General features: G+C 35.0%; 1 protein-coding gene across 1 annotated transcript in view; it reads right to left on the bottom strand.

The window, feature by feature from the left end:
- Positions 1-20,116, bottom strand: part of VPS13C (vacuolar protein sorting 13 homolog C) — a 90,272-nt gene that overhangs the window by 68,937 nt on the left and 1,219 nt on the right. The window contains exons 2-15 of the mRNA XM_082769364.1: positions 19,819-19,862; positions 17,755-17,797; positions 16,888-16,983; positions 15,969-16,070; positions 10,628-10,737; positions 9,750-9,809; positions 9,090-9,149; positions 8,314-8,394; positions 4,361-4,418; positions 3,525-3,652; positions 2,752-2,858; positions 1,901-2,072; positions 1,399-1,461; positions 294-429 (exon numbers count right to left, since the gene is read on the bottom strand). Coding sequence (XP_082625490.1) covers positions 294-429; positions 1,399-1,461; positions 1,901-2,072; positions 2,752-2,858; positions 3,525-3,652; positions 4,361-4,418; positions 8,314-8,394; positions 9,090-9,149; positions 9,750-9,809; positions 10,628-10,737; positions 15,969-16,070; positions 16,888-16,983; positions 17,755-17,797; positions 19,819-19,862 — 1,260 coding nt within the window. The remainder of the gene's footprint in view (positions 1-293; positions 430-1,398; positions 1,462-1,900; positions 2,073-2,751; positions 2,859-3,524; positions 3,653-4,360; positions 4,419-8,313; positions 8,395-9,089; positions 9,150-9,749; positions 9,810-10,627; positions 10,738-15,968; positions 16,071-16,887; positions 16,984-17,754; positions 17,798-19,818; positions 19,863-20,116) is intronic.

A 20,116-nucleotide genomic window follows, 5' to 3' on the forward strand; every position in this document is an offset into this window, starting at 1 on the left:
AGATTACAGTATTTCACTTGATGCATATCGCGCTACAGCTGTAAACTCGATGTTCTTCTTATTATAAAGTTCTAAAATACTTATAGCCATTTCAGAAAAGGGCCGTATTTCTCAACTCAATAGTAAGTAACAGTATGTAATACTATAAAATAGATCTATGCTGTATGGCACTGTCTATGCCATACTCTCTTCTGTATAGTAGCAAGGAAGATATATTTTAACTTGCTTCTTTATCATTATTAAAGTACATAGTAACTTAAAAATCTATTAAAAAGTTAGTATGTTACACTTACTTTCAGGTACTGATGATTCTTCATCTTCCTTTTTTCTAGATTCTCTCTTACCCCAGAAACCACTAAACCATCCTCCACTTTTTTTTTCACCTTCAGCGGCTTTCTTCTTCAGTAGTTTCTGTCCTGATCTTATCGTCTACAAACCAGACATTAGAATATGTAACTAATTATTATATATGTTTTTTTCTGTAAATAATTCACATATGCATGCATGTATGTTGAATAGATATCTTAGAGACAGCAACATCACACCTGCAAGGGATTAAGATCACTGACTCACCAGACAAACAAAAAGAGGGCTGGGGGGCAGGGAGAGTGGAGGGGGAGAGAATGCAAGTGTGCGTTACTTTGGGTGCCCTTACTCTAGCCATTTCACTAGCATTTATACTGCAAAAAGGCAGGAACCATATGAAAAGAGAATGAGTGGGGATACAAGAAACAATTACATTCCTAACATTACAATAACAAACCTGATGACCGAGCCTGTACAGCTACATATATTTAGTAATATTTATTTTTTTCTTACATCGTAGTCACACTTTCTATTTGCATTAAGAAAAAAACTCTAGGTATGGCCACAGTATCTCAAAAACAAGCAACATCATTACTGGTTTTTCATGTTATTTTATATGCATTCCAGATGTGTTGATTTCCAAAATAAAATGCGTATTTTATCTACCTTTCAACAATTTTATCATAGTTATTCTTTAATTAGACTGGCTATCCACTTGAAAAGGAACAGAATACAGATAGTATGGAAACAGTTGTATATGTTTGATTCAAATACCTGCAGAATCAGTCTCAAAATAACAGAAGTCAAAGGAAGAAAACAATCACAAAACCCTGAGACAATCGCCTGAATGGTACAGAGTACACAGCAGAAACACTGTGCGCACACCATGTTAAGTTTCAGGGACTGGTATCCAGTTTGGAAATTGATTTACTCCTGACCTGTAAAGACTGGCAACTTGCCTTCTCTCTTCCCCATCCAGTCATTTGTCACCACTTTTTTTTTTTTTTTTTTTTTTTTTTTTTTTTTTAAGATTTTATCATGATAATCTTATTTGAAGTGTTAAAATAAGACCGAACAGAAATGGTTTCTTACCTCAACTTGTGCTTGTTGTCTTGCTAGGATTATATTGAAGACATCAAGCTTTCGTTCTAGGTCCTGTAAAAATGTATGATGAAATCATTTGCCTCTCAACAACACTTAGGAGATGCTCTCCAATACAATTGCTCTACCAGCCCCTTCATATTTATACTCCAATTTCTTCCAAGACATGCTCCTTTCTTTCCACGGTGTAACTCCTGCCAAAGTTCACTAAAAGGTGATGTTTGATGTCAGACAGACTGATTTATTTATTTTTTTTTAATAATCCTGCACTTCAGTAAACACGTCCAAGTTCATTACTCTGCAACTAAGAGAGGTTAATTTAACAGCATTCCACTAGAATTCTTTCCCCTATAGGTTATATTACACTTCTGATGAAAACTTTCCAGAGCTCTTCTGCCCTACTGAAACTATCAACCTTGATTACTGTCATGTACATTTGAAGAATCATTTAAGGGACCAAAGCATACCTTCTCTCCAGAAAAACATCACATACCTGAATTTGCCTCTGTGTTTCTTCTGACAGTTTACTCTGTGTCAGCTTATTTTTGTACATGTTCTTGTAACTCTTCAGAAGCTGCCTGTGTTGTTTCATGTTACTCCATGACCACATACGAGTACGTCTTCTGATGTGAATTTCAAGAACACTGTCACCCGCATATTTCCACCTACAACAATTCCCCACTTGTGAGCAATTTCCTATTTCATTTTTTGCAAGGCAACTTCAACATTGCAGAGGATGTAGCATGTTAGTATGCACTTTGTTCACCACATCATTTAAGTAACTTTGTTTATAAAACTTTTAATGGTTTCAACATCACTTCTGAAAAAGACTGATGGATTACTTTTAATGCCTGAAGAACTATAAACTGACATTCTCTATTGATTTCTGCATGTTTACAAATTTGGGCTGTAATAGCACTAAGTACAATTACTTGATGCTGTTTGTCAAAGCGCTTAAGTACTCAGAAAGAGATCCATTAAAAATTATCAATTCAAAACTAAGAACTAGAATTAGAGTTGACATACGTTTCCCTTGTAAAACATTGCCTAATATTTTCTTCAGTCATTCTAAAACTGCATTCTAATCTCTAGAGCAAACATTGGCTTTTTGTCAGAGATTCTGGGATCAAAGTTAGCTTTCAAGAAATTTCCATCAGTTATTTATTTCTTTCACATAATCCTTCTATAAACTATTTTTTTTTTTTAACTTGGCTAAGCAAAGCTATGTTAAAGTTATGATACATGCAATCTCATTTTAAAACTGTATTAACCACAAAGGAGAATGAAAAGCCTGGAAAGGACTATAGCATCTCCCAAAAAAATGCATGAACATATTCAACTTACCATTGTCTGGCATTTTTATGGACAGATACGTTTGGCCTAAATCTTCTGTACGGTGCATTGCGAACCATGTAATCTACGGACTCCAGAAGGTCTATCATGCTGAGGTACTAAACATAGGAAAACAAGCTTCTTGGCAAAGGTTCAGATGCCATTCCTTACATGCAATGATTAAAATACATTTATGTTTACCATGGCCTTCAGTACTCCCCAAACTACACAGAAATGTAAGCCTATGCATCTTCATTAGTACATCTAAGTAGACTAACAACTGTACCTATTGTTCTCAGAGGACAACACCAGCTGAATTTCTGGTCTCCTTGAAGAACAAAGTACATGTATCATTGTTCCCCAGCAATCTAAATTAATTCCTTGATAATTCAGCGGGCTTTGTTGTCAAAGACAATATACACCATTCATTCCCATCCTTGCCTCTCTTCAGTTATAGTATCAGCTTATGGTTTTCACAGTTAAAGCAAGGTAAGGGCTAATCAAAAGAATGATTCCATTCTCTGTGTGAAGGAAATGCTACTGAAAGTGCTGTCCCCAGAGGGTCCACAGATAACAGAGTCAGAGTACCTGGATCTAGTGGAATGATCAACTGTTATGTAGCGAGAGAAGGACTTGAGACTTCACCCCAATTACTGATACACATTTCAGTCCATGCACCTATAAATGTAACTCCCAAAGAACACCATTTTTCAACAACAAAAATACCCTACAAAAAAAATGCTCACATACTGAAGTAGGTGATAACATACACCAAGCCAACTTACCTGTGGCTTAGTGAGTTCAATGGCAATTCTCTGTACTTCTACATTACAATCAAGCTTGGGAGTTTTCAGTTCTACTTCTGCAGATGGGTTGATATAGAGTCTTGCAGAGGCTGATACTGGTCTAAAAACTTAAGAAATCAAATTATGTGTATATTTACAATCAAAATACATCTTAAAAGTACTTAAGTGCACTGCCTGATACATCAAACTTCATAGGGATAATACATATGCCCAAGACCCATAGAAACAGCACGTGATTCTTACTACAAATGAGCTTAGTCCAGCGTTAGTCAAAAAGAAGATAAGCTCTGAGATCACAGCATGGCTCGGGTTGGAAGGGACTTTAAAGATCATCTAACTCCAACCCTACTGCCATAGGCAGGGATGCCACCCACTAAATCAGGTTGACAAAGGCCCCATCCAGTCTGGCCTTAAACACCTCCAGGGATGGGGCATTCACAGCTTCTCTGGGCAACCTGCTCCAGTGCTTCACTACCCTTACAGTGAAGAACTTCCTCCTTATGTCCAGTCTAAATCTGTTCTCTTTTAGTTTAAGACCACTCCCCCTTGTCCTATTGTTATCTACCCAAGTAGAGTCCTTCTCCATCTTTTTTATAAGACCCCTTTAAGTATTGAAAGGTTGCAATGAGGTCTCCCCAGAGCCTTCTCTTTTCCAGTCTGAACATCCCCAGCTCTGTAAGAGATCTTACATTAATCTGTTAATGTGACAGAGATATTAGTTTTTTGTAAAATGAAGCTACTATGGGCCTGCCTGCATAATCAGGTCAGACTAATTAACATACTCAAAGCAGCATATATTCATATAGTTTACTTACTATATTGGTAGTCTTGAGACTGGTTACCGCCACATGGAATTCCTCTTTTCAGCTGATCCTGTGAAGAAATACGATACTGTCTAATAATTGCTGAAAGGTACTAATTTTGGACAATTCCCTACAGTTTAAGAAGACCAACTCCAATTCACATGTTTTCTGCAGGAGTTTTTTCCCCTTCTGCATCGCCAAAAGGCATATTTAATATAGCACAAGTACTTACGAGTGAAAAGTTTTAATATACCTTTTTTTAAATAAAACAGATTAAAGTTTCTCTCTTCAAGGGGAAGGTTAGTACAGTTTTCATTCAACTTTGTTTAGAGGTTCATGGAACCTCAAAATCTTTCAAAAACCAATGTGTATGAACTTAGAAATATCATAGCTCATGTACATGTTCAAACACCTAGCATAATAGATCAAGCATACTGAAAATAAATATTCATAAACTACCTCTTCTCATGTTTAGCTCATAATGAGGCCACTTAAGCCTTCCCGTATTTCATGGGTAAGAGGAAAAACTAAAGATAGAAAGAAGTCAGGAAAGTAATGCAACAGCCTGAGAGGTCTCAGAAATACCATGCTAGAGCTGAGTCTTCGTTCAGAATGAAGTCTGTTTGCCGCTACAATCTTTCCACAATTTATTGAGAATGCTGTATTTGATGCTACCCAAACATTTTAGCTAGATTCCAAACTGCAATGGCACAATCAGTTAAAACAGGAGACATGCTTTTAGGAAAAAATATGTATTATTGCATGTATTACATGAAAGCAGATGAAATGCTTGTTCCTGTCATATTTTACACAGTCTGTCAACATTAAGAGTCGTTTTTACATGGAAAATATTTTGCAATTATGAATTTCTTCAACCAATTCCTTTTCCCAGTTCCTTAATTAAAAACAGCCTTGCATTTTATAAAAAGGTACATTTCTCATTAAAAATATTTGCATTTCAACTTATTTTCTGTCTACTGCTCCACAGTAATAAAAGCTAGCTTTTCATTAAGATTAAGCTTGTAACAGCTAATCTCACAAATAGCCATATGCTCACGTTATTTAAATATGAAGACTGTTGTATGAAAGTGACAGATTGCTATGGATTACACAGCTTATTTTAACTACAAGTCTGACCAATGAGCTACAATAATAAATACGATTTCTGGATAATACCGTTTAAAAGTAAGACTAAAATGGCCTGTCTGGATAGAAGGTCCAGCTTTCCAGGAAACAGGCTACACTATGAACTACATATAAAATGTATTCAGGTCTTTAATACAGGGAATGCTACTAAAAACATGTTATTTGCTGTTTATTTAGTTTATGTAATTGTTTTAAAATTGTGAAACAGAGAGGACTTATCAAGCTGCTGAAAGGATTTCCACAAGTAATCTTATGCCCATTCCAAATTCCAGTCTTCCCCCCAAGTTTCTTCAAGTCTTCTCAGATGTGTTCTGAGCTGCTTCCTGCTTTTCTTCTCTTCCCCTTCTAGACACAGGGCCATAAAGGTTGCCAAATTCACCAAAGCACAGAAAGACGACTAATCACAACCGGTAAAATTTTAACTCACAGAAATGCTGCATCAAAAGCTGCAGTTATGACCTCAAAAGAAATGCCCCATCACAAGACGCAAAACATCCAAGTGACAAACCCAGTATGCAATGTGACACTAGTACACAGTGCCAAAACTGCTAAGGATTTTAAGAACTAGAAAAACTGCAAGTGGTGAGATGCTTTGAGTTAACAGGTGATCAGAATACTAGACACCATCTGCTACGGTGGAATTGTTCTGCCCTCAACCCTCAAAGAAAAGTTCACATGCAGGACATACCACAGGCTTTTGAAACAGGGAACTCCATTTTATAGTCTTGGAGAGCCAAGCTCCCACTTCTTTCAAACATTATCTGTTAAGAACTCAATCGATGATGTCAGGTAAGCCAGTGTTAGATGGCCACAATACCATCTGCCCACAAGCATGTGAAGCACTGATTCACCAAGGAGCTTTTCCTGTGCAACATGTGCTAGGTGACCCTGCTTGGCAGAGGGGAGGGGCATGGGGGACAACTAGATCTCCAGAGGTCCTTTCGAAGCTCAACCATTCTGTGATTCTGTGGACAATTTTGGCATGATGCATTTGAAGAACTAAGGCTTTTGCTGCTGTCAATTCAAACAATGTATTCTGTGCATATGGGTTTGCATTTACATCTCACTTCAGACTGGTTGAGATCTAACAGAGAAAACATCCACAGACCAGCTATGACACCAGTGTCTGCAAGTATGATCAAATGTCACTCACTCCACACTAACTCTGAAAACACTGTCATTAACTTGGCTGTTACTAATATGCAACCATCTCTGCTAAACTAGAAAGGCACAAGGCAAAATGCTCTGAGGTAATTCAGCTACTTAAACAAAGCAAGAGACTACAGACAGGATAAAAAATCAGCATATTCACAGCATCTTCTTCATACAGTGAACTTAACACCCCAGCTTTGAGAAAAAAAGAATTACTCTACAATGGGAACTTGAACAGAATAAAAGGATGTCTTAGGTTTCAAGATCCATGTAACAAGCAAGATTCAGAGTACATTTCTTTCCTCTCTGGTTGGTTTTACACTTAAGTTTTGAATCACCTTTCCCTATTAGCATGAAGCCTACCTGGTTAAGTGTATCTTTTGTTAACTAGGAAAAAAATTTAAAAAAAAGACACCTCTAAAAGACAAGCACAACAGAAGAAAAGAAAACAAGGGAAACAAGCAGTATTGTACAAGGATACACAGAATATTTGCATAACCTCTAAACAAGCTGCTTTTTAACCACATGAATGTCATAGCCATCTGAAATAAACTTAACAGTAATGGTGCCTTTACTGTTCAGTAGTCCTCATCTGTAGCACAGAAAGAGAATGTTCGCCCTCAAACATAATTTGTATCTATACAACTGCCCTATTCATAGCACGAACGTTCCCCAGTTCCCCTTCTGAGGAAGTAAAACTTGTGAGAGAAAGCAGAAATGAAAGCACAGCAAAGCAAGTACTTCATAGATTTACAACATCAAAAGCTGCATGACACAATTACTCATGTAGCTAACAGCTACTCAAAACATGAACAAAGCAGAAATAGAGAGCACCTCCAACAAACTCACATACTTAAATTTGAGTTCAAAATGCTAATTTAATGGAAAGAATAAAACACATGCCTCTTGTTCTGTATGCAAGTTACACTCACTGCCCTCACGTTGTGTCTCATCTGCAATGGAGCACCTTCATGTATTTCAGTCTCTTCAGTCTGACAAGTGCAGCATATTTATTCATTCATACATAAAACTTACTCTAATAAACCTCTTCAAGAATTTTACCAGAGCTGCTTCCCACAATGAGGGGTGCTACCTTAATAGAAATACTACATTAACCCCTCTAACTTTAAAGTCTGAGGATTGACACCCACTACCTATAAGCTTTGGTTTGTTTGTTTGTTTTTTAAAAAAAAAACTTTTTGCTTTAACATCTTGTTCTGTTTGGTTTTGTTTCAGTCACACAGCTTAGGAATCTGGATAACACGTGATACAAGTTTCTGCTCTGATAAGGACATAATATTCTGAAATTTTATTAATTCTGTGTTCATTTAATAACTTACTTTTCATTTCAGTAGCTATATAAGACCTCATATAGCCCAGATACTAACAAACATTATCCAGTAAGGTCAAGATGAACATGCCAACAAAACTGATTTTAAAGACCCAATATCTGACCATTTCTAAACCTATAGGAGTTGGTAACAAAAAAGGTAACAAAACAGGATTAGTGTTAATGGTGTGATGGATTAACATATGACTCTGGTATCAAAATAGAGTTGACCAAAATGCATGAGAGTGGGGGGTTGTAGAAATTAATATGGCATAACTTAAAATACTACAAGAGCCATGAAATATAGTACTATTCAACACATTTTCTTCTACATTACCAGTATTTGTTCACGGGAGCCATGATAATACATTTTGCTGTGTACATTCCAATAAGCACTTAGGCTGTCCAAGCACAAAAGCTGCGTAGGGGTAAAAAAAAAAAAAAAAAAAAAAAGAAAAAAAGAAAAAAAATCAACAGATTTCATACTCAGTATTCAATCCATACTATGAATTTAGCTTTCCATTTGAGAAAACAAAGGCATGTTAGACAGCAAATATACTACAAGCATTGAGATGTATTTAATCTTTGAAGCACTAAGATGTATTTAATCTTCTAATACTATTTTTCAAATGAAAATTACTTGCTAAAAAGCAAGCTCTTAAAGCACATGCAAGTTCACACACACTGGTTAAACACAACAGGGTGGGAGGAAGAAGGGAAACACAAGCAAGCACTCAGCCACCACAAACCCAAATACATGTTAGGCATATAGTCTAGAGAAAAAAATGGCAGTTTGACAGAACTATTTGAAATCATAGTTACTATGCAGACTTTAGACTTGTTGTATAATGCCTTTAATGAGCTGATCAGTGTTTGCATTTAGCTATTTAAATTTTACTATTATTTAAATTTAACTATTTTAATTTATTTACCATGGACTTGAAAGTTATGGTTTATATAAAGCTAGTCATTTTGCTTCTACCGTTTAATTACAAAGTAAAATTAAGAAGAAAAGGAAGAATTCGCGTTTTACAATTTTTCTTTATAACTACAAACTTTTAGACTCCAAGGATTAGTTGCTCACTTGGTAGCTAGGAAAAAACACCGTATTACCTTGTATATTACTTTGGTAGCTTCATTCAGAATAGAAGGCTTCCAGTTCTCATTTGTTGTCTACAAGGTCAAAGTGATAAAAGTCATTCTGTGCATCTTATTTAACACATCCAAGTTTTATCTTATAATGTCAAACACAGAATGAATCATTTTGGTGCTACCAGATAACCTAATTCTTAGTCTAACCTTTAGACTGCATATGCACAGGTCAAAATCCAGTATTAAATTTGTGAGTTTATTTCAATTTTCTATTTCTTATCCCACTCATAAAATCCTTTGAATCTATGGCAAACAAAGACGAGCTGGAATTCTGTCCCCTCTTTTCTCAAAAGGCCTGGCAAAATACCACATTGTTCATCATGACATAATGGTTGCTTACTTTATTTGTTAGACAGAGAGATAACCCCCATCAAAGTCAATACATTCAGTTTTAAAAATCACTTGGATCATAAGAACAAAACACTAGTCTCAAAGTATGATGTTCTTCAATCATCTTCTCTGCTGCTTGAACAAACTTCATGCACTACTTGCACAAATAAAAGATTGTTTTACCCTCCATATGCATACTGTCATTGCATTCTATTAAACATGTGACTTTTCCTTTCTGGTACCCAAAGATAAGTAAATTAAAAATGTAAAAACATGCATGCACATAATTACCAATAAACTAAGCTCACTCAATGTCATTCCCAAAGAAATTGGACACTGTGGATCTGTGATCTGCAAAAACAGAAAAACAGCTATTTATCTCTATTGCCTGCATACACAGATGCATCGTATCATTAAAACTGACTGAAACACTGAGCTGTTTTAAGGGTCTTCCTTTGCTTCAGTATTCTAACATTGAGTTGGGACAAAAACAATATGGCTGTAGTTTAAAGGCTTCAGAATTCAATTCTAAAATTGCATTTCAGGTCCTAAAACCTTCATATGGTAAAGAACTGAAAAACTACAAAGAACCATACTTCAGTCAGCTACATCATTCTTCCCACCACTTTGAATATGACTCTGGAAACAGTCCCAAAGTAAGGGAAATACACTACATCCAATACTTCCCATCTACTTGCAACTATCCCATCAGAAACTGCTTCATCTCTTTTCTTAAAGGAAGCTGGAACTGGGATAGAATAATACTAGTGTGGTTTATATAAAGATACTACATAATCTAGTAGGTGTTACAAACTTTTTGTTTTCTAACTCATTCATAAGCTCTCATGTTCCCGCCATTCTCCATTTCACCCACTACACCAAAAAAATCTGTGTATCATTTGAACATATTAATATATGACAAACCGCCACCACCCACATCTAGTGAGCAAGGTACTACTGAACAATGCAAAACAAAGAACATCTAGTTCATATATTCAAAATACTTCTGACTTTTGGTTGTACCTGAGGTACTTCATCCAAAGTGGTGTAGAAGAAACCACAATAACTTTTTCAATGGGGCAAATAACAGTTTATCTCTACTGACTAGACTATAATGACTGCACTTTGGTTGAATTTAAGACAGAAAGGCGTACGTGCCAGTTACTTACATCATCTTCATATTTAACATGAATGCCTGTGATTTTGACTTGCACGTTTTTTATAACTTGAGTTGCAAGCTTTTCTAAAAAAGTATCTTTCTTCTCCTCCTTTGGTTTGTCTGGAAAAAAAAAAAAAAGTCAGCATTCAGCCTAACAGCTGATTTTAACCACAGCTATTCCCATGCAAATATAATGCTTATTCTGATGTGAAAACTTAACACTTCAGTTTTTAGTTTTTCAGATGTTTTCCTTTTCTGTACATCTATGTTCTGAAGATGGGCTATTAGCTGTGTGCACATAACACAACCATAGGAAAATTTATGTTTAAGTTTCAGTGACGACAGTTCAGCTTACAGCAAGCTCCAGTTTCATTTTTATTTTTAAGATACATCTCCTCACTCCTTCTAAGGTAAAAGGTTCTCTCTTAAAAGCACCTCTGCAATTAACTGTGAGTTTCAACAAATAAGTATCTTTCAAATAGATATGAAGGTGTAATTCAGTACAAAACATCTTAGAATAATCTGATGAAGGTGATACTTGCACAATACAAGATCAGTCCACTAGAGCCTTTTACAGGACATTGCTTGAGAATATTAAAAAGCTTGCTTACCATAGGGAAAAATAAAAAGATACTCCAGGAAATACTCCACTTGTTCAATAGTGGAATTATGCTGTGATCATTTAAGCTAAGTTAATCACTTAACCTGAACTAAATTCAATCTTATTCGATAGAGAGAATGGATATACAGCAACAGAAGTCTCTCTCCAATTTATGTCCCCCCTTTCAAAAAGGAGGGGAAAAATAAGAAGTTTCAGTGGATGCTAAAGAAAGAGAAAGAGAAACTTATACAAAATAAGAGAAACTAACAAAATAATGCAGAAATATAGTATTTTAATAAGTTGAAAGCCATATATTTTACCCACCTTTTGAGTGATCATGACCTTTAAAGGGTCTCTTAAAATGCTTTTTATACTTTTTACGCTTACGTCCTTTTTCAGCGCAAGCAATTTTTTGGAAAAGGATAAAATTCAAGTTAGTAAGGCAGAAATGCAAGACAATAAAAGACAGAAGAAAGTTTAGCTTGTCTTAAAGCAAAGTGACTTAGGAAGAAGCATGCATTAAAAGCTTTTAAAGAATTGCATAGCCATTAAGGATGCCATCAGCTATTTTTTTATTATTTTTTTTTAAGCTAAACATCATTTAAGTTTAAAGCCCCACTAAAACAAGAAGCCAGTAACAACTTTTAAGTATGTAAACAAATTTCCACTGGATCAAGAGAGGGTCCTGCCAATTGTAAGGTCAAGGCATTAAATTCAGATTTCAATATTCCTTATACAACATCTCGTGAGTTTGAGGAATTACAAATGATCACCAGGCTTCTCAGCAAATACCGTCAGGCCTCTTGCATACAAAGAAGATCTGAAAACAGAAGCATGACTGCTTACTAGAACCCTGATGAATAAACTTTTCTGTAATCCAAGCATTTATTTATTTAATGACTTAAGGAAAAGGCATAGTTGTCATAACTTAACAACTAACAATATGCACAAGGGAAAACCTTCAGTTTAAATCCAGATGAGGTTTCTACTATACAAGCGTAAAATTTACGAGTTAAAAAACTCAAGACATACAAGAAAACCCAAAGAACATTTATCAATATAAGATTCTCACAACAATCAACAGTTGGGTACAAAAGCAATCTGAAATAACAACAGTAACTACAAAAAACACATACAGAAATAATGATTATTTAAACGTTTTTATATGAAGTTAAATTCTAATATTAACATGTTAATTATGGTCAAACATATCACAACCATAGTATAAATTAAGTTAATGCTCTTTTTTCCCCGTATTTCTAAAGAAAACCAGTTTGGTGAGTCGCATTGTTTCTTTCTCCTTTCTGGCCATAAAGGGGAAAAAGAACGTTTAAAAGGTTACAGCAGAAGAAGGGTGTGTCCTACTAAAGCAAGACAGAAGTGCAATGCCCTATTTAACTTAGGAGAAGAGCTTTATTTCGATGTACTTTGCATGCTTGTTCAAACAAAGGAGAAAGAAGTGCCAGCCAAGACTTCAACCTGTCTTGAACTTACAAGGTGGCCATGCTACAAATAAAAAAAATGTAGGGGGAGTCACAAAGAAGAAAATCCATGCCAAACAGAAATTATGTTTTCTTTTGAATAGTTCCTTTTAGTGGTACAAGGAACCCTCTGGAGAGGATAGGTTAAAAGACAGCTTACTTCACTTTGTATTGAATTTGTAGTTCTCGGACTTTCATTTGCATGTTAGACAAAACTAAGGCAACATGGGTTTATGCTCAATTATGTGCATCCACTACTATGGAGAGACTGAACATGGTCCAATAAAGCTTAAAGCTCATTCTACACATTGACTCAGATAAGAGCTCCCTAAGTATTCTTAGCTAAGAGTAACATTCTGAAAATCTGGTTCAAGAAGATAAAAAACAGCAGCAGATACAACATAACAGCTCCAGCGAATTTCAGTGGAAACTGCTTCCTTGTCTAAAAGCTATCAAATTAAACAAAACCAAGGAAAAAAAAAAAAACATACTAGAAGCCTTCTTTCTGCTATTAGTCATTTTGCCTGTCCACTATTTCATGACATCCTAAACTTACAGTATTTTTTAGACCAGACTTCTTACGAATTACCCTCTGTTCTCAAAATATCTACACAGTAGTATTTAAAAACTAAAGCAGAATGTTGTCAGTATTTTGACATTCTTGAACTCCAAATGGCCAATGGATATTTTTCTAAGTGGTCTCTTAATTTCCTTGAACAGCCATTCAATTCAACTAAGACTAGTCACACAAAGTTTCCGCTTGAATTCACAGTCATCAACATCTTGTTTTCTCATTTTAAATTTGGCTGCTTTGGGTTTTTTTGTTTTTAAAAACATAGACTGCAATTAACCATGCATACCCACCAGGCTTGGTGTCCTTGCAAATCAGACTCTCCAAACGATACAAGGAATCTTGTGAATGAGTGCCTTGGTCCACATGGCAGCAAATAACCGAAAAATGCATTTTGTTTAATAGAAGGAAATTGGATCCTGATATAATGTTACATTCTGCTCTTGAATTAATGGCGAGTTTGTAAGACTCATGTGTCAAGTTACCATTTACAGTATAGTATAGTATCTGACAGCCAGAGCCACTTCAGAAATATCTAGTGTCAAAGACTATCTACAGATGCAAATTAGGTACTTTTCATTTTACTTCTATCCAGCAAAAGACAAGGGTTTCAAGCCTTGGTCTCCATTAATGAGTTTGGACGATGAGAGACTTGCATAGCTTGGAAAACAGAAAATGTTTTGTCAGCTTGTATCAGCAGACCTGGCTATTACTTCTCCATTACACTACAACCACACAGAGACGTGACCATTTTGCTCAACATTTGAATAGTATGTTGAAAGAAAATATCCCCAGGACTGTTTATACCAACTGATTCTCAAATAAATGACAGTACTGAATTAAGATTGTACACTTACTAATGTAAATTGAGTAACAGTCACAAAAGCTAAGAATTCATGGAGAAAATATTCTATTCGGTGTATTTTCCAACTTTCACCAGCTGTTGCAAGCTCTTAAAAGCTACAGGAAGAGCTGAATTTCTTACGAGTTTACAGCACAGCAGAGCAATTTGGACCACGAGACCTTTGTACCTAGCAAAGGCAAGAGATCTGCTCATACAAGAACCAGACAAGTCCTCGTGACTACAGTATTCTAATACAAGACCTGGTCACACAAATTGCAAAGCTATTGTACCACTGAATGAGGCTGCAGCATGACCACAATTTAAAATGATCTGACTTGAACATTCCTCTAGCTTTTTAACCCCTAAGCCAAAAGTTTAATACTGCATCTTTCTAAAACATGACTCTGAATCTAATTCTAGTTCTTCACATGGTAAGTCAATCTACTGAGGTATCGTTTTTATCAAAAAAAAACTTTTGACTTTTCTTACAGATGCATTGACTCTACATTACATTGCTACTGATAGAAAAAAAATAAATAAAAACAGCTTAAATATTGCAGCTCCTACAGTATCCAAGTCCTCTATAATCAGAGGACAACTTCTACAGATATTCCCTTGTTCCAGTATGAACTAATGGCTCCAAAATTCACCAACTGAGCTTGTCTTAGCTCGCACACACATTTTGGCATACTAAAGACAAGAAATAAATCAGAGCTTATTTCTTCGCTGTATATAGATGGCCAAATTGCTCTCTGAAGGAAAATGCAAATGTGTATTTCAAACTACCAGAACAGGAAAAGGCATTAGAGTCCTGCAACTGGAAAATAAAGCAAGAGAAGAGACTACAATACGGACTGTTCCCCCCCCCCCTCCCCCCCGAAGCGTTCTAGGCGTCATTTTATTTTCAGGACATTTTGCAAGGCAAATGACTTGCGGCATTGCAAGTTTTCACTACCTGTCATTCTGTCATTGGTTCTGAAGTTGGTCTCTGTCCAAACAAGCCTGATTTACACAGTTATTCTATTAGTTATTTGAGGGAAAAAAAATAAAGAAAGAAAGAAAGAAAGCTAACTGGGCTGAAATGATCAATTCTTTTACCCAGTCTTAGAAAATTTTACATTTCTAATGATCTACATCACAGCTTTGCTTAGTTTCCTGTCTTTGTGTTCAACTGTTTTCTTGTGTCATTACTTACTACCTCATCAAGACAGTCTCATTTTTTAAACTAGTCCAAATGCAGTACATCAGAATAAGACAGCAGAAACTGAAATGAAAGCATTATTGTTGATATTTTTTGTGGAAAATTTACCAACCTTACTACTCCTTAAATTAAATAAATTTTTTTAATTATATTATTTTAATTAAATCAATTTAATTAATTGATTTAATTAAATTAATTAAATACAACTCCTTAAAGTTTCCTTTAAGCAAAGGATGTCCTGTGCTCGTCCAGAACACGTTATTAAACATCCATTACTAAAACTCCAAAGCAAGATACATTTGCCTCATGCAATGTAGTTGCTGTCTTTGGTCCTATTTCCCAAAATCTTTAAGAGAAAAAACATGCCAGATAATCCAGTTCTCACTTCCAATGGACAAAGGAATGATAAACAAAATGAGTAACACTCTTTAAGTTTCAGAGCAAAAAGATTTTTAAAGCACTGCAGCAAGAGAGTCCAACTGGAGGAGTTGGACTCAATAATCCTTCCAACTCAGGATATTCAATGATGCTATAGTAAGCAATTCTAAGATTAGCTAGACACTTAATTTATAAAGTCAATCACAACAATAGGACTTGCTTTCCACAGCACAGTAGGTCCTCAAATTCCAGGGGAGGGCTTATTAACTCAGTACCTTTTTCTGCCGCTTTCTGCAAGGCTTCTTCAATTCTTGCCAGTTCCTTCTGTTTATTATCTTGCAGGTATTTTTCTTCCTTCTCTGCATCATATTTAATGCCTGTAAACCAAGTTGGGACAGCTTTAACCTTTTACAAATCACATTTTATAAATGCATAATCAAGCAATGCGCACAATATTGAGCATTATGTTGCAAAATGTCATTTGAAGCAAAGGCTATTCTATGTCTGAATGCTGAAACCTGTACACCGCCTCAGAAACTGGTATTTTTACACAGTAGAATACAAAAGATTGCATCAGCGTTTAAGCATTGTTTTTCAAGAGGATGTTTCCATGAGTACTCGGACCTTCAAGTGTGATCTGTGTAATACAACAGGTTTTAATTCACATCACATACATGTGATGCTCTAGCAACTTGGAAGTTTCCTTCATACAACAGAGCATCTGATTTCAGAGAAAACAAATCAAGTTCTCTGATCCTCTTCCCTTCCCACCCCCCCCCCAAAAAAATCACTTCTAATGGAATGGCTACTTTTGATTGCTCTAAGTTAAAAGCAGACAGACCATGCAACAGTCAAAAGATCTAAACCATGCCAGAAGAATGGATTCTGGATAAGCATGCATCAGAGGAAACCTGTTAAACTGAACTTCAAATGGATACAATCAAAGATTTTCATGAAAGCTACTGTTTATCATCTTGGTCATGCTCCCCTCTTTAACCCACCCTTCTTCTACTTATTTGCCAGCATTCATCTAGAAATCCCTAAAGGAACTTCATGTAGAAATCACCCTAAAGGAACAGAAAGTAAAAATGGCAGCTTATATGAAGTAATTGCTATTATACACCTGAATAAACGAGTACCCTTAGATACTTTTCTCCCCTTCGTTATTAAACTGTTGTTGAGGAGTTTACTTACTTGCTCCAGGAACTATTAGAAGATATAAGCCTTCTAGTGTTGCAACAACTGCCTCACCATACAGGTTCTTCCAAGGAATCTTCAGAGTAAGTTTATCTATATAAAGCAGATAAATGTTAAGTTACATCAAATAATAATAATAATATATATATATAAAATATATAATATAAATAAATAAAAATTTAAAAAGTTACATCAAAATGTATGCTATGCTTAGCCTGAACAGTAACTCTGGCAATACAGGGTATTAGCCCCTTATCTTCATTCATGTCCTAAACAATTTAGAAAATGAAGAGAAACTGGATGGGCATATAAAACCTGTGAAGTTAAAAAATGCATGAAGAGAAAATAAAAGCAATAGATTTAAGTACAAAGATGGTGTTTGAGTCCAAATAGTCAAGATCAAAATCTGGAATTGTGACTGGAGTTTAATTTGCTGGGGTTAATATGATTTTCCCAGGAAAATATAAGAAGAAATACAATATATTCATCTCCAACAAACATTTTATGTGAAAAAAGCAATGCTGACCTCAAGGGAATCAATTTTTAACAACATTTAACTAAGAGTTCCTAAACGCTTGGCATGTTTGCCAGTTTTTTGGGAATCTTTCTTAATTTCTTCATATTCCTTATCTTTCCTTTAAAGGATCACACACACTGAAGTTATAAGAAAAAGCTCTCTTGATCATCTGTATACCTTTTTATGATTTATTTAGTGCAGTCACATTAGACATCAACACTAATTTCAACAACAAACACTATTACAGAGAGCACTGAAGAAAAAATTATAAAAGAAATTCTGAGGCAAGACTCATATTGCGGTGTTAAAACTTCAATTTTAAGATTCACGTTGAAACAAAGACTTACCTATCTGACCAACTTTTATTCTAAAAGGTACATCCAGTTCACTCTATAAAGAAAAATAAGTATTAAATAGCTACACGAATTCTGAAGGTAACCTGATTTATATAGCAAAATTATTATCCTGACTTCTCATAAAACTACCCTCTCAAAACTGAAATTCCAGAACAGAAACAGTTCTCTATATGATATAGCTTTAATTATTTAACAATAATCATGTGAACACAGGTATCCATAAATATGGTTAGGCCTATAGAAAGCCTAAAAACAGAGGAGTCACGCGTTTCTAGCAGTTCTCTCCTACAATTTTGATAATGCCTTGCTCCAAAGGTTATCTAAGAAGTAGATTTTTATTTACCTAAGAGAATATAATTTATTTTTTTGATTTGCCAAATAGGTGTTCTCTTTTTAATTATCAGTAAATACTAAGCATTGCACTAAGATATTTTAAAAGCTTCAACAACAAGATTTACAGAAAATTTCCAATTGGTACCCAGCTGCTGAATTTCCTTCCCCTATTTTAGTGTAGTGTTTTCTAGATCTTCCACTTCAATATTCTTTTGAAATGAATTAAGTACAATCCAAAGCCATGAATTCTCAGTCTCAAAGATTATAAAAAGTAAACCTGCTTTCTCAAATGAGACATGTCAAACGCTTCTCCTACATGACAAAACAGCCTTAAAAACCGCTTTTCCAACAGCTCAAAAGTATTAAACAAGGCTCCTCTCAAAAGAAGATTAATATCCCAGTTAACATCTCTGCCAGATTTCCGGTTTTAAAAAAGCATTCTGAGCTATAATTAAGAGTCTAACATCAAACAACTTTATTTGACAAAACTAGCGACAATTCTGTGGCTTGTTCTTGTTTAGTGCTTTCAAGAAACAATTGAAAAAATACTGAGCATTCCAACCCTTTTCTGGTTATGACTACATATTCCTAGAAATATTTCCATATGCTTTATATTCTCAGTGATGACCACTCTTTTGGAACTCTTAAATATTTCTTTCTATTTTTTTCCTGCAGGAGGCTAAATCTTAAAAGTCTAGTTATTGTTAAAATATTAAAAAATAATAATAAAGCTTAACTGGAAGTTTTCTTGTCAGCTTTAATTTGTCATTAAAATATATCAAAAGAGTAAGCGAAAACAGACTCACTTTGAATATTTTTATCTCTACACTTGGTCTTTAGTAGTATGAACAGGTATGGAAAGAGGTTGAAACAAACTGTGAGAGCAAAGAAAGATCTCTGCTCTTGACAGAACCAGAAGCAGTGAAATAAATGCAGGTACCAGCTACTACATCTACCCAATTTGATACTGTACTTAGGACCCACAGCTGATTTCCGAGAGGGACTAGCTCAGTTTGGCCTGCTGATACAACTGGACCATAAGTTTGACCTTGAAGAATGAGTTTTCTGAAGATTAAACTCAAGAGGGAAAAAAATGAAGGAAAATGCTAGAAATTAAAGGCATTTTAATGTTTTTTTTGTTTGTTTGTTTTTGTTGTTTTTTTTTAAAGACAACTGATTTACAGACATTAAAGACAATAAGAGCACTGGGGTTTGATATTAAGGAAAAAAAAATGATGTGCTGAAAATACCTCAAGATTATAAACTAAGAAGCAACAGGCAAGATCAGCTTTTGGTATTTTAAAAGAAATTTCACGTGGAAGTATAATAATGCAGCAGCAATCACTGAGGAAAATAAATCCTTTAAGTTGTACTAGAAGACTGAAATTTTAACAAAAATGCACCAATATCTTATTTAATTTTTTATCATTTCAAGCCTCAAACATTAGAATGCGTTACGTATGCACATATGCACAACGCATCAATTCAAACCTCTACTACTAATTTCTCAGAATCAGTGTTCTCTTCTCAGGAGCATACTAATGATTTAACCCATAGCTTTTCTTTTTTTTTTTTTTTTTCAATAACATTAGCAAAAATAGAACCTGTTAACCAAGTACCTACTTTGAATAACCAGTAAAGAAGGCATACTGTGTAAAATTAGACTATAATAAGTAGTCCCAGGACCCATTAATACCACTTTAAAATTAACGTAATACTTACTAATGCATTCTCCTTTATTTGTAAATTGTCAAGTGCTACATTACCTACATAGAAGAAAAAAGTACAGTAAGTTATTTCAACTACTGTGCCATAGAAGTTGAAACAAGGAACAAAACTGCAACTCTCCCAAATACACGTGGATAAAATCTGAAAATCTGACTGCAGTTATAGAAGAGCATAATAAACAGCAATTTTGTATGAATTATTAAACACTGATTACCCAGGCAAAACTTAATGACGGTAGAGACTACAGAAATATCACCAGCTTACATTCCAGCATGTTTCTGTAGTGGTATCT

Source organism: Aythya marila (assembly GCF_965140915.1).
Source record: "Aythya marila genome assembly, chromosome: 11".
Classification (NCBI taxonomy): Eukaryota; Metazoa; Chordata; class Aves; order Anseriformes; family Anatidae; genus Aythya; species Aythya marila.